We start from the raw sequence: 13,983 nt of genomic DNA, 5'->3' as shown, positions 1-13,983 counted from the left end.
ATTTATAACAAAATATCATTTTATTTAATTTAAAGAATTTGAGTTTATTTTAACAATATATATCATTGGTACAAGTTTAATTTCATTTATTTGTAAGCTTTTAAATCAATTTAAACAACTTTTATCATTGGTAATCACTGTAATTTAAAATAAAGTTGTTTACAATCTGCCTATCAATTGTGTTTCATAAGAGATCCGTTCTATGTATATTATTAGGGAACTCTTCTTCAGCTTGCTCAGAAAGAATTAATGATAAAAAATCGAAGACTATCTGGTCAGCTATTCGTGGCGACCAGGAACTTTGCAAAATTAATAAGCTTTTCCCTTTCCTCGTTTTCAAACTGATACAATTTCTGCGACATGTTCCAGACATCTCTTTCCCCGATCTTTTCAGTCTCAAAAATATTTCGCTGTTTGTTCCACTGCACATCGGTTAGTTTATTTTGGACTCTGTGATACAGTGATCGCGCACAAAGGGCGTCCAAATGAATCTGCTCTCCAATCTTGATGTCTTTTCTGTTCTCGTAAATTTTTCGCACATTTTGCGAGTCGTTTTCCAACTCATTTTGATTGGATATAAACAAGTGATATGCTCGTTTTCTGCAAGCTGGCTTTTCAAGAGGCAATACGCAAAGAAACTGCCTAAAGTCCGATGGATTTACTTTCGGCACAGCTGCAGGTGGATCATTGGTTTTTAACAGGACCCTGCCCATGATGTATGGAAATGTCGTCGGATTAATTTTTGGCTGTTCAGGAACTACGGAAATTGTAGAAGGGACAGCAGCCGGTTGCTTTTTACCCCTACTACGAGGAGGATTGCGCTTTGGTTCCACCTTTCCCGAAATATTAAGCACTGGTGCTTCGGATGGTTTTGATATATTATATTGTTGATCTTCCTTTTCCATTGCTTGAAATCTTTGCTATATTAAGTTTGTACCTTCTTTTTAAAGTTCTACGAGAATACTGAATTATGAGTGAACCTAACATTTATTTTATTGATCGATAGAAATAATTTCACATTCAACTAAAATCAAAAGCTCAATATTAGTCATCGCTTATTGTTGACATCATGTGTGTGAATGGTTACTTACAATAACATCTGTTTACAGATTAGGGTGAACTTTATATGTAGACCATTCGACGATTAAAAATCTGTTACTTTTTTTTGAAATGTTTATTTAATATATAATTTCACAATTAATACAAATAGTTTAACTCTTTCTAACACTCAGAAACTTGATGTAATTGAAGAGTCTTTCATCATCCTCGGAGCGAATCTCATTCAACCTTCTTGAAAGTGCCCAGATATCTGTATCCGAAGTCATCTCGGTTTCGAAAACATTGCCCTGCTTGTTCCAAGTAGCATCTGAGAACATTTTCTGAACCCTACGATATAAGGTTCTCGCACAGAGCGAGTTTTCGGTTAACTGATTTACGATTTTTATGTCCTTTCTATTTTCGTATATTTTTCGTACCCTATCGTAGTTATTTTGTCAATCCTTTTCAGTCGACAGGAACATATGATAAACTCTTTTCCGAGCGGAGGGTTTTTCAAGATACAGAAAACTTAGAAGTTGTGTGTAAATCCAAATATTTTCCTTTGGGGGAGCAGGAGGTACATTGCTTTTCAACATTGTTCTACTTAGAATAAAGGAAAAGTAGTCGGGCTAATTTTATCCTAATTCGTGGAGGTCCTCGACTTGGTTTGGCTCTTTCAATGTTTAAAGTGAGCAATTCAGATGAGTCCGTTTTAGTAATTCTAGACGAATCTCTTTTATTTGCCATTATTAGACACTGTATCTTTAAACACCTGCTAAGCAACTAAACTATGAAACCTTTTACATATCACATAAATAGAATTAATCGATTTCACAATTGAAAGTTTACAATAAAAAGCTCAAGAGTAGCAATGAACCTTTTAGTTTACAAATATATTAAATTGGTAAATAAATAAATTAAGAGGCACTAATATCATAACACAATATTTTTAAAAATTAATATTAAAAGTTTAAGTCTAAATTGTTGAATACAATAAAAATAATTTGTATAACAACTATATACTTTTATTTTATAAAATCTAGGAAAATATCACTTTGTACAGGCACTTTTATTTAGATATCGCAAGTATTGATAGATTTCCATTTCTTCCTCTCGTAAGGCATCCGAAACAATTTGCTGAATGTATATCATTGAGTTCTTTCGATACTGAATTACGTTTTCGTTAACCCAGTGTTCTTTACCGATTCGATTTTTTACACGTAAAAGCATGCCTTTGGGATCAAATAAAACCGCACTTATTATTGTTCCATTTTTGAAATTATCAGGGCCGAACTCGTAATATTGTTTACCATTTTTCATTATCTCAGTGGCTGCAAATCTGTCGATTGATGTTTCATCAAGTTTTGGTGGCTTATCGCCTTCAAGAAGTAACTTCTGCATACGTTTCTCAAAGGCAATATCAAAATTCGCTTTAGAGTTCTTTGTTGAGTGTAATTTGTCTAGTGATTCGCTACTTTCATTTCCAATTGTTAAAACATTCGAATTTGACATCTTGTTTGGTTCTGAAAAAATAGCTTAATAAAGAAGGAAGTTTTAGAATAGCACTCGTTCAGCTTACCAGATTGAGTCTCTACGTAAGATGTCTAATTTTTAAATGACCACAGTTCTTTTATTTGTTTACTAAAGAAAGAAAGTTTACATTAAAAGCTTAAAGTTAGTGATGGCATTTAAGTTGTTTATAAACCATGGTGATTGGCCAATAACATATGATTTTAAGCTTATTTGCGTTTAGTATTTTCATTCAGATAACACAAATAATGATAAATAGCTGAACTTTCTTCATCTAAGGCATTGGAAACCGTTTGGATTATAAAATTTCTTGAGTCTTTTGGATACTTGACAACGTTTTCAGTTATCCAAAAACCTTTACTTATTCGATTCTTTACACGTTTAAGAACACCCTTGGGTTCAAATGTGGGACCATTGATCATCCAACCATTTATCTTATCACCCGGACCAAATTCGTAATATTGTTGTCCGTTTTTCTTAGTTTCTTTCGCAGAAAACGTTTCGACTGATTTGTCTTCATAAACGGTTGAAAATGGTTTCCTATCATCTAGTAAAATTTTTTGCAAATGCTTCTCTAATTCTGAATCAAGAAACTCTTTTCGGATCCTTGGGGTCCCTGTTTTAGTTCTATCTGAATGTTCAATGTCGTCGGTTCCAATAGTCAAAACATTTGATTTTTCCGCCATATTTGGTTCTGAAAGAAATTTTGGTTGGTGAAGAGTATTCCGATTTTGTGATCCAACTTACCTGGTTGAATTTCAGCACTAACCATACAACATGGTTACCATACAGTATGGTTAGTGATTTCAGTAACGTATGATTTCGTTATGGGTTTTTATTTAATTTTATGTCAACGGAAAGCTCACAATAAAAGCACATCATTAGTGATGGTTATTTTTTGTTTAAAAATACTTGTAAAAGTTTAATAACATGTGTTTGAAACAGAGTGGACTTAAACATTTTATTTTTTTTATTAATTAACAAATTACTTATTACTAAAATTGTCATTAAGATAGCACAGATATTGATAGATTTCAATTTGTTCCTCGTGTAATGCATTTCCTACTGTTGCTTGTATAAAGTCTCTGGAGTCCTTGGTATACTTAGCCACGTTATCTTTAATCCAATGTTCCTTGCTTATTCGATCCTTAACGCGTCGTAGTACACCCTTGGGTTCAAATGTGGGTCCATTTGTTAACCAGCCATATATTTTGAACTTCGGTCCAAACTCGTAATAATAGGATCCGTTTTTCTTTATTTCATTTGATGCAAATCTTTCGACAGCTTTATCGTCAGGTAAACTTTTCAGTGGTTTTCCGCCGTTCAGGAGAATTTTCTGTAAGTGCTGTTCGAAATCTGATTCAAAATAAGCCCTTCGGTTGCTTGAGATCGAGACCCTGTTTAACATGTCGCTGGTCTCGTCTGTTCCTATAGCCAAAACATTCGAGTTCGTCGACATGTTGGGTTCTGAAAAGTACTATAATTAAACAGTTTACAATAAATCAAAAATAATCTTACCTGGAAGAACGTAACTGAAGAATGTTTTTATTTCTAGCTTATTTCTTTATGTTTAATGGCAACTGTCAGAGTCTATTTTATTTGTTTACCAAAACAATAATTTCAACGGAAAGCTCACCATAAAAGCACAATATTAGTGATGGAAATTTTTTGTTTATATCCAGATGTGAATGGTTAAAAACATATGTTTTTAAAATAGGGTGAACTTAATAACAGTTGTTTTTTTATTAATTAACAAATTACTTATTACTGAAATTACCATTAAGATAGCATAGATATTGATAGATTTCAATTTGTTCCTCGTGTAATGCATTTCCTACTGTTGCTTGTATAAAGTCTCTGGAGTCCTTGGTATACTTAGCAACGTTATCTTTAATCCAATGGTCCTTGCTTATTCGATCCTTAACACGTCGTAGTACACCCTTGGGTTCAAATGTAGGTCCATCTATTATCCAGCTATTTATTTTGAGCTCCGGTCCAAACTCGTAATAATGGGATCCGTTTTTCTTAATTTCATTTGAAGCAAATCTTTCGACAGCTTTATCGTCAGGTAAACTTTTCAGTGGTTTTCCGCCGTTCAGGAGAATTTTCTGTAAGTGCTGTTCGAAATCTGATTCAAAATAAGCCCTTCGGTTGCTTGAGATCGAGACCCTGTTTAACATGTCGCTGGTCTCCTCTGTTCCTATAGCCAAAACATTCGAGTTCGTCGACATGTTGGGTTCTGAAAAGTACTATAATTAAACAGTTTACAATAAATCAAAAATAATCTTACCTGGAAGAACGTAACTGAAGAATGTTTTTATTTCTAGCTTATTTCTTTATGTTTAATGGCAACTGTCAGAGTCTATTTTATTTGTTTACCAAAACAATAATTTCAACTGAAAGCTCACCCTAAAAGCACAATATTAGTGATGGAATTTTTTTTGCTATATCCAGTTGTGAATGGTTAAAAACATATGTTTTTAAAATAGGGTGAACTTTATAACAGTTGTTTTTTTATTAATTTACAAATTACTTATTACTGAAATTGCCATTAAGATGGCACAGATATTGATAGATTTCAATTTGTTCGTCGTGTAAGTCATTTCTTACTGTTGGTTGTATAAAGTCTCTACAGTCATTGATATACTTAACTACGATATCTTTAATCCAATGGTCATAGTACACCCTTGGTTTTAAATGTAGCTCCATCTATTATCCAGCCATTTATTTTGAGCTCCGGTCCAAACTCGTAATAATGGGATCCGTTTTTCTTAATTTCATTTGCTGAACATATTTCGACAGCTTTTTCGTCAAGTAAACTTTTCAATGGTTTACCACCGTTCAGTAGAATTTTCTATAAGTGTTGTTCGAAATCTAATTGAAAATTAGCCTTTCGGTTCCTTGATATCGAGGGTCTGATTAACATGTCGCTGGTCTCCTCTGTTCCTATAGCCAAAACATTCATTATCTAAAAAATAAATTGATTGAAACCGATTACAATTTAAAAAAAATGCATCTTACTTGGCAGAACGTAAATAAAGACTGATTGTATATATTTATCAAAACAATAATTTGAAAGAAAACATCACTCTAAATACAATATTACTGATGGGAGTTTTTTGTTTATATCCAGTTGTGAATGGTTAAAAATTATGTTTTCAAAATGAGGTGGAGTGGAAAACAGTTGTTTTGTATTTTCCAAATCCGTGAACAATAGCAGATTGTTTTTCAAGGTTTTACACTGAACAACAATTATTTTCAAGTTTTATTTTTGTGGAATCCCTACAATCTTTTGACACGTTTCTATCAACCCCAGATATATTTTCTTGTTTGACTTCTAACACGTCCAAGATTTCAAAAATATTTAAATTATTATAACAGTTTTTGAGAATGTAAACAAAACATATTTAATTACTGGTTCATAAGAATCTAAAATTTTATGGTTCAATGTATTTCACCTATGTATCAAGTGTAAACTTTGTAACAGATATTCTTATATCCATATTACTTCAAATTGTCTGAAAACTAGGATTCATTCGCTATACGAATTCATTTATCATCCCTCAAAATTTTCGAAAATCGCCTGTCGGCAGTTTTCCTAGTATTATTTAATTACGACCTCTCCAGCTTTTACGTCTGATCCAAAGATTATTCGGTTCCCCTCAAAATGATAAAATATTTGATTCTGACTATATGTTCTGTTGAACGTTTACTTGTATTGGATTTATTGGTGTGTATGTGGTAAAATGTATTCAAGTACAATAAAAGCTTTTATATTAGACACGGAAAATTAAACACTTACAGGTGGTCGCCATTTAGAAGGGGATTTTCAAATTCATGAAATAAATAAAAATACAAAAATTGATCCCAGTCTATTAGCAAATACCCTAAAAAGGAAACATTTATCGTGGGAAAACAAGTGTTCTCAGAAATAAAATATTTTTATTAATTATCTTATCTTATCTCACTAACTTATAATACTGTTGAATACTTTTCTCGGGGCATAAAAAAATTCAGTTGAACTTCCTTAAATTGAGATTGAATTAGTTTTATTAGCAATAAACAATTGGGATAATGGCAACATTTAAAGAAGTAAAAATGTTACTAAATAAGGCAATATCAGATTTGTATAATATTTATCTAATTTATTATTTTACAACAAAAATATATAATCTAAAAATAAAGTATAAAAAAAAATTTCGACTGACTAAATATTTACTTATATTGTAACAGGTCTGCAACCTCTACTAGGTTCAAAGACTATTTAAGATCTTGCCAGTCCGAAAATATATAAGTTTATCTTTACCATAAGCCCCCTTTAACCGTTCACACCTTATCAAGTGTCTGTCAAAACACGCATTATTTCGTTTCAAAACTGGAAACAAACAAACGCCCCTTTCCCTCTGTGATCTAAATAACAGATAAAACGACTTGGCATCGGTGACTTTTTCATAGTACCGGTATTAGAAGCGTGCTAGATAGTAGCTCGCTACAGGTGCCAACGGTGATGATGATGATGGGTTGAGGGGGTTTTTCTTCACTCGCACAATTTCTCCATTTCGACTACTCGTTATGTGTGCTGTAACTACGCCGAGGTGTATTTGGTACTATACAAGATTTAGCTGATATAACACCAAGCGATTTGTACCTTATAAGGCATATAACTTTGTTTTCATTTCGACTTTGGTAAATGTCAAGTACGATTGAGATAACTGCAGAAAAGTCCCCGTTTACTGCCCTAAAATTGCGATCCAGCAAATAAATCATTTTATTATATTCCGAAAGAGATAATTGATTTGTCAATAAAAATGTACCCTGAAAATAAAACACAAAAATACAGTTTACGCAATTCACCTTAGTGCACCCCTTTCATTTGTTGCTATAGTATATATCAGCGGCTATACATTTATCCCCGGTGCTTTCCCCGCTAGAACAAACATTGACCCAACTGTTTACATTAAAGCGTGTTTATCCAAATGGCGATCTCGATACATATGCTTTGTGTTTCCCGGTTCTGCTCGCCACCGAGCTCACCAACCGACTGAAATCGAAACCCAAGCTGAACTTGAATCGAACGCAGAAAATGCCAAGATCGAGCGAATGACGACTGGAATTCGGAAGCTTTTGAGACGTATGTATGTACATACATACATATGTGTAGTTAATCAATTGCTAATAAAATCTGATGTGAAAAGTACGGGTGTGAGTTTTTGTTTGTAAACAAACAGGCTCCGAACTCGACTAGGAAACGACTAGCTTGCAATATCCCACTTGGCAACCGGGTAAATATTATTTAAATATGTATATGATAGTTTTCTAGAGCGGAAAACTTTATCGTCTTATCTACGGGTGGTGTACAAACGGAGGGTTATTACCCCTTTGTGTTCAGGTGGTTCTAATTATGTGCCGTTTTGGCACCACATTTACGACCCCATACCGAAATCAACAAGTCAATATCAAGGGACTTAACAATGATAAGGGAGTTGGCAAAAATCCCCATCAAAATTTTGCTATACTTCATGAACTGATAACTGTCTACACAAGAAAAAGTTACATTTTCTGGACGATATTATTAGAATAATGAAATATCTGAAAATATAGTATTTTTCAAGTATTTATTGTAATACTTAATTTTTGACTTTAATAAAAGTATTTTTTAACTTTTATTTTTAAATTTTTAAAAGGTTATTCTCTTAACCAATATTTTATTTAACTGTATTTTTAATTTTGTGTGGTTTTTTGCGATAACATTTTGGTAAAAATATACGATCTAAATAAAAATGATTATTACATTTATTTAAAAAAAAAATATTACTAAATATTTAAAACTATTTAAATATATATATTTTAAATCGAATTTGAATTAATTTCACGTTTAATATTTTCCAAAGTATAAATCGGGGCTATTGGAAAAGAAAGAACCACGCACCTTAATCATTTGTATTTCACTGTAGAAAATGGGCGTTCTGTCTGGTAAGCCGTACGTAGTAAAAGGACCCATGAATAAGTCTTTTTAACTGAAAGAGATAGCCGGCCCAAAGCAAGGTTCGTATTAATCATGCCGAATAAATTTTAAGACCTTATCAAAGGTCTTCCCAGCTGGCCGAGTGACGAAAAAATTCGAGTCTCTCATGCCTACGAGGTGATTTTAGTGCCGGCCCTCGGGCGAAATAAAAAAGCCCCGCCGCTAGACTCTCCGGCTGGTATAAAAGCGGCTCCCGAGCGGAATTATCGTTCAATAGCCAAAGTGCCAGCGTTGAGCACACACAGCGAAAGTAAACCCGAAATCGTTTACTCAACACATAACAAAAGAAAAGAGCAATATCAGAGGGAATTCCCCTTACGGAAACAGACGATCCCCCAGCATTAGCAACCACACAATTGGATATTTTTGACCTTAGACCGCAGCTGTGACATCCGAAATATTGCTCATCGTTCGCAGGGTTCCCCCGGAGACAGAGAAAAGAGAGATAGCCACTGATAGACTTGGAGAATGAGCTAACTGACCACTGACCGAACTCGGTGATTTTTGTTAGTGATTAGCATTGGAAAGAAACGAAATCTGAGGTAATTCACACAAAAATGGGCGTTCGTGTGATAGAGACCGATTCGGCGAGCGATTCGTACGACGATGACGAGTGCTCTACATGCCAGAAAGAGCAGGGTAAATCCCCCAATAAGACCAAGAGGAGTACCACGCCGCCGGAAACGACCATTTATGCCAGCAAGGATCTGGTGGGTAACTGCAAGGAATACCGCATCGAGAACAACTCGCGGGATCTGAGGATCATCGGCAATGGCAACCGGATACGGATTGTGAATAACTCCGGCAGCCTGCACATAATTGGCAATGCCACCAGACTGAAGATCCAGAGCAACAGCGGATCACTCAAGTATACGGGCAATGATGGTAGGATCTACTTGGGCAGCAATTCCACACAGCAGGTGGTGGACTACACGGGCTGCAATGGACTGCTCAAGGTGGTCAAGTCCCTGGATCTCAGCGGTGGGGCCAAGAAAAAGCCCAGCACTCGATCCAAAAACCCCAAGCCAACGGATTCCAATCCGGGTGGCGTTGAGATCGACAGCAATTTCACAATCCAACACGGAGCTGGGAATATTGTGATCAAGAATGCCATAAACGTGAGCATTTGAAGGAGGAGGCTCTCTCTAGTCATCTTAGGCCAAAGATTAATGTACTGCAACTCTTGCCGCCGAACTCAACGGTTCCTAATGACTGCTCAAAGTCACTTAGTCATATCTGTGACTTCCGACTGCTACAAATATTTACATCATAACCATTCAGCATTGTAAAGTATTAAACGCCACGTCGTTAGTCTAGAATATCCATTTATAATCACAGAGTCACACACTGATTAGAGACTTTATATGTATGTTTAGCCGTAAAACGACGCACAGTGAACAAAGCTTAATATTCATTCTGAGAATGAATAATCTGATTAAAAGAGGAAACACAAATATATATTTAAAATAATTATGAACTTTACGAACTTGCGGTGTATTTCTTTTTAATTGTTGCTTTTACAAAATCCCCTCCTCTGAGAGTACTTCACATTTTCATTGGAGCTTGGTGAACTACCCAGATAATGAGTGAATTCCGAAAATGTTTTCTTGAGCAAAAGCCGTGCGAGTACTCCACTTTCTGGGGTCGGGTCGTGCCATTCACTACTTCCAAGAATGGGCTCTTAATCATCGCGATGCTGATGCACTGGAAACTTGAGCACTGACCTATTTTAATTCTCACCGGAAAAAACAGACGACACATACATATGGCACTATCGTTGTAGGTACTGATTAATTAAATACATTTCGCTTTTCTATAGGTGCCCTTGGTTACGGACTTTCGAGTGCCGAATATCAATTCTCGGGGATTTTTTTTTCCGAGTTGACAGTGGCATACAAAGCAACAATTCATTGCCGAAATACGTAGGCCACCTTTGCACTCGCACTCACCGGTTATTGGAAAAAAGTTAAGAATGCCGAGAGATGCGAAGTTTGGGTGCAATAAACTTTTTGTTTCTCTGGGTAAGTTAAACTTGTTTTTTAGATATATCTTCTTAATTAAAAACAAAAATACTACATTTTAATCATTTCTATCAACAGAAATTAGGTAAGCATTAATTGATGTACTTCACTTTAAAAATATAAGTAAAATTAAAGAATTTTAAAAAATAAATAAATTAAAAATATTACTTTCCTAAAATTTTGGTATATTTCTTTATTGAAGAGTGAAAGTGGAACCACCTAAGTAGGTATGTAAACACATCAATTGGCTTTATGAACTCTTTTGGAGAAGTTTTGAAATCAAGAATAAAACAAAAAGGAATGCTATTGTCGATTCCCATTACTCAGCTAAACAATTTTAAGATATATATTTCCCCAGCTGATGTTGCATTTCTTTCGGCGAGGCAAGCAATTTGGTCTTAGGTGGCGGCATCTGCTGAACTTGATGCACCAATACAACAAGCTGGGCTTATCCTGCCACAAATATATTATCTATTTTTACATTTTACGTGTTTTTATATATCCGCAATCTATCAGAAGCCAAAATAAACGGTATTAAGTGAAACGAACACATTTCATTGCCGAATATCTTAAATACTTCAGAACGGAACTGTAATATTATAATAGATCAAAGGGGAAATGTCGTTATTGTTGGATCAAAACGGGGTTTGATCAAAACCCGAAACTCGAGTCAATACTTAAAACTTTTGGCAATAAAAATAAAATGTTGAGTTTTTTATTGTAATTTGAGAAAATGAAGAAAGACCTGATTTGTGTAGATGAGAACTATCGTTCCCCGGTAGATTTTTGAAAAATTTATTTTGGCATATTTTCTTATTGTTTTAAGCGGTCAAATCATGGTTTAATAGAGGGTAAATCATGATTTATTATAAAAATTTACAAAACTAAAAATTTTTAGCAAGGGATGCGATCCGATTGCAATGGTATGACACTCCAACTATTGACAATTATTTCCCAGGGTTTAAAAAAGTAGAAACTGGAGTACATTTCTAAGACTTTTGACATTAAAAGCAAGGAGCAACGCTATATTCGAATGCTTCGACTATAAATTTTTATGTAAATTTTGAAAGAAACTGCGGACAGGCGGACAGAAGGACGGAAATGGCTAGATCCATTCGGATATTAATCCTGATAAAGAATATACATATGTTCTTTTAAAAGTCGGAAAAGCTTTCTTCTACTAAAAAACTAGGTAGTCTAACTATCAATTTAGAAAAGCTTTGAATTGTCGATTGAGTAAGCCGATTAGAACACTTTAATTTTTGAATCAATTTTGCTTTCCCGCCAATTGGCCCGAAAATACCACTAACTCGAGGAGTATCGATAGTTCCATTCGATCTATCGGAAGGTGCAACGCGGTTTCTACGCATGGTTTGGTCACACTTTCCTCAGCGCTCTTCTTCGGCGAACTATTATAAACACAAACATTTTGCGACATCTGAAGCAGAAGATAATGTTTGGCGCTACACAATCGACAAACCGGATGAACGACTTTGAGGTGGCCTCCCCGCCGGATGACTCTGTTTCGGCGCTCGAGTTCAGCCCGAGCACGGTGCAGAAGAACTTCCTGGTGGCCGGAAGTTGGGATAGCAGCGTCCGCTGCTGGGAAGTGGAGCAGAATGGGGCTACCGTGCCCAAGTCGATCAAGACCATGGGCGGACCGGTGCTGGACGTTTGTTGGTCGGACGACGGCAGCAAGGTGTTCGTGGCCTCCTGCGACAAGCAGGTGAAGCTCTGGGATCTGGCCTCGGACCAGGTGATGCAGGTTGCGGCCCACGATGGTCCTGTGAAGACGTGCCACATGGTTAAGGGTCCCACATACACCTGCTTGATGACCGGCTCCTGGGACAAGACCCTAAAGGTAAAACAAGTCATATACTTGGGATAAACATATTTATAATAGCCCATTTTCGTTTAGTTTTGGGACACTCGTTCGCCCAATCCCATGATGGCCATCAATTTGCCCGAGCGGTGCTACTGCGCCGATGTGGACTACCCCATGGCCGTGGTGGGCACTGCCAACCGAGGGCTCATCATATACTCGCTGCAGAACAGTCCCACGGAGTACAAGCGTCAGGAGAGCCCCCTGAAATACCAGCACCGTGCCATCTCCATCTTTAAGGACAAAAAGAAGGAACCCACCGGCTACGCCCTGGGCAGCATTGAGGGCCGCGTGGCCATACAGTACGTCAATCCGGCGAACCCCAAAGATAACTTCACCTTCAAGTGCCACCGCTCCACAAGCACCTCGGGCTTCCAGGACATTTATGCCGTGAACGATATTGCATTCCATCCGGTGCACGGCACCCTGGTAACCGTCGGTTCCGATGGCACCTTCAGTTTCTGGGACAAGGACGCCCGAACCAAGCTCAAGTCCAGTGAGGCTATGGATCAGTCCATTACCAAGTGCGGATTCAATGCCAACGGTCAGATATTCGCCTACGCCGTTGGCTACGACTGGTCCAAGGGACACGAGTACTTCAACCCGGCCAAGAAGCCACAGATCTTCCTGCGCTCGTGCTACGACGAGCTAAAGCCGCGCATCAACTGATCGGAGGATTACTTTAGTTTTAGTGAAAACCCTTACACGTATATGTATTGTGAATAAACGGATTCGGAGCGAGAGTACAATGTGTTTATTCAATTTAGCTAATGGTGACCGGCTTTATCGTCGTGTTCCTCGTGGCCGTGACCATGTCCATGGCCACCCTGACCCTTGCCAATGCCCAAAGCGTACTCCACGGCGACGGTGGCCAGGAAGGCGCAGAATCCCACGCCGAATCCGCGGAAGAGGAAGGTGTTCAAGCGGGATCTGTGCGTGCCGAAGCCCTTGGGTTCGTAGCGCCAGGCCTCGTTCCTGGAGAAACCCCATCAACGATATTAGAAGAAGACCAGTTAAATCCACATCTGAAAGCTCACCTCAGCCATGGATCCTTCAATCCCTGCCGGGCCAGCGCCTCCTTCACCTCCAACAGCTGAGGCACATTCTCCACCTTGTAGGTCGATGCGTGGGGCACCGTGTAGGGTTCTCCGTGATGTCCGCCCATTGCTGCACTGGAAATCAAGACAAATTAGTATCCTCCAGGCGCAAGTTTAACCTAGCCCTGAATAATTACATAAGAATGTTTATGTTTGACAAGCAGTAAGGCTTGCTGGATTGAAAAAAACTTATGGGCTGTAGACACAACCAATTTAAATAATGCTACAACACCTTTGTCGCACGTAAATATCCCTATTTAAACCAAAATCACCAGGAAAATAATATTATAAAAATACGCACAGTTGCCTTAGAGATGAACAGTAGACGATAAGCCTAACCAGCTGATTTATCGATAGATCGCAGGAAGGGACTAAAAAATACCAAAACTG

General features: G+C 37.0%; 6 protein-coding genes across 8 annotated transcripts; 2 read left to right on the top strand and 4 right to left on the bottom strand.

Moving 5' to 3' along the window:
• Positions 1–23: 23 nt before the first annotated feature.
• Positions 24–1,651, bottom strand: LOC108043094. The gene has a single exon (XM_017121644.1). The coding sequence runs from the start codon at positions 903–905 to the stop codon at positions 276–278; it is 630 nt and encodes a 209-aa protein (XP_016977133.1). The 5' UTR covers positions 906–1,651; the 3' UTR covers positions 24–275.
• Positions 1,652–1,744: 93 nt separating this feature from the next.
• On the bottom strand, positions 1,745–2,740 carry LOC108043096. Its single transcript, XM_017121645.2, has 2 exons — positions 2,618–2,740; positions 1,745–2,561 (listed from the first exon to the last, which is right to left on the bottom strand). Exon 2 carries the CDS (start codon positions 2,548–2,550, stop codon positions 2,089–2,091), a length of 462 nt encoding a protein of 153 aa, XP_016977134.1. The 5' UTR covers positions 2,551–2,561; positions 2,618–2,740; the 3' UTR covers positions 1,745–2,088.
• On the bottom strand, positions 2,644–4,964 carry LOC108043089. Its single transcript, XM_044457796.1, has 4 exons — positions 4,859–4,964; positions 4,087–4,807; positions 3,316–4,035; positions 2,644–3,262 (listed from the first exon to the last, which is right to left on the bottom strand). The coding sequence occupies exons 3-4, from the start codon at positions 3,338–3,340 to the stop codon at positions 2,778–2,780; spliced, it is 510 nt and encodes a 169-aa protein (XP_044313731.1). The 5' UTR covers positions 3,341–4,035; positions 4,087–4,807; positions 4,859–4,964; the 3' UTR covers positions 2,644–2,777.
• Positions 4,965–8,824: 3,860 nt separating this feature from the next.
• On the top strand, positions 8,825–10,075 carry LOC108048377. The gene has a single exon (XM_017128972.2). The coding sequence runs from the start codon at positions 9,151–9,153 to the stop codon at positions 9,721–9,723; it is 573 nt and encodes a 190-aa protein (XP_016984461.2). The 5' UTR covers positions 8,825–9,150; the 3' UTR covers positions 9,724–10,075.
• Positions 10,076–11,985: 1,910 nt separating this feature from the next.
• On the top strand, positions 11,986–13,239 carry LOC108048380 (protein Rae1). Its single transcript, XM_017128978.2, has 2 exons — positions 11,986–12,475; positions 12,533–13,239. Exons 1-2 carry the CDS (start codon positions 12,068–12,070, stop codon positions 13,163–13,165), a joined length of 1,041 nt encoding a protein of 346 aa, XP_016984467.1. The 5' UTR covers positions 11,986–12,067; the 3' UTR covers positions 13,166–13,239.
• LOC108048381 (NADH dehydrogenase [ubiquinone] 1 beta subcomplex subunit 3) lies at positions 13,228–13,944 on the bottom strand. Of its 3 annotated transcripts, none has more exons than XM_017128981.1 (3): positions 13,895–13,944; positions 13,534–13,668; positions 13,228–13,471 (listed from the first exon to the last, which is right to left on the bottom strand). In XM_017128981.1, exons 2-3 carry the CDS (start codon positions 13,659–13,661, stop codon positions 13,264–13,266), a joined length of 336 nt encoding a protein of 111 aa, XP_016984470.1. In that variant the 5' UTR covers positions 13,662–13,668; positions 13,895–13,944; the 3' UTR covers positions 13,228–13,263. The 3 variants fall into 3 exon arrangements, with proteins under 3 accessions (XP_016984470.1, XP_016984469.1, XP_016984468.1); XM_017128980.1 differs by having other exon boundaries at positions 13,826–13,907; XM_017128979.2 differs by lacking the exon at positions 13,895–13,944 and adding an exon at positions 13,731–13,885.
• Positions 13,945–13,983: the final 39 nt, after the last annotated feature.

This window comes from Drosophila rhopaloa, unplaced genomic scaffold (genome assembly GCF_018152115.1).
Source record: "Drosophila rhopaloa isolate 14029-0021.01 unplaced genomic scaffold, ASM1815211v1 contig_115, whole genome shotgun sequence".
Lineage (NCBI taxonomy): Eukaryota > Metazoa > Arthropoda > Insecta > Diptera > Drosophilidae > Drosophila > Drosophila rhopaloa.
The sequence above is the reverse complement of the archived record's forward strand: the minus strand, read 5'-3'. Positions and strand labels throughout refer to the sequence as shown.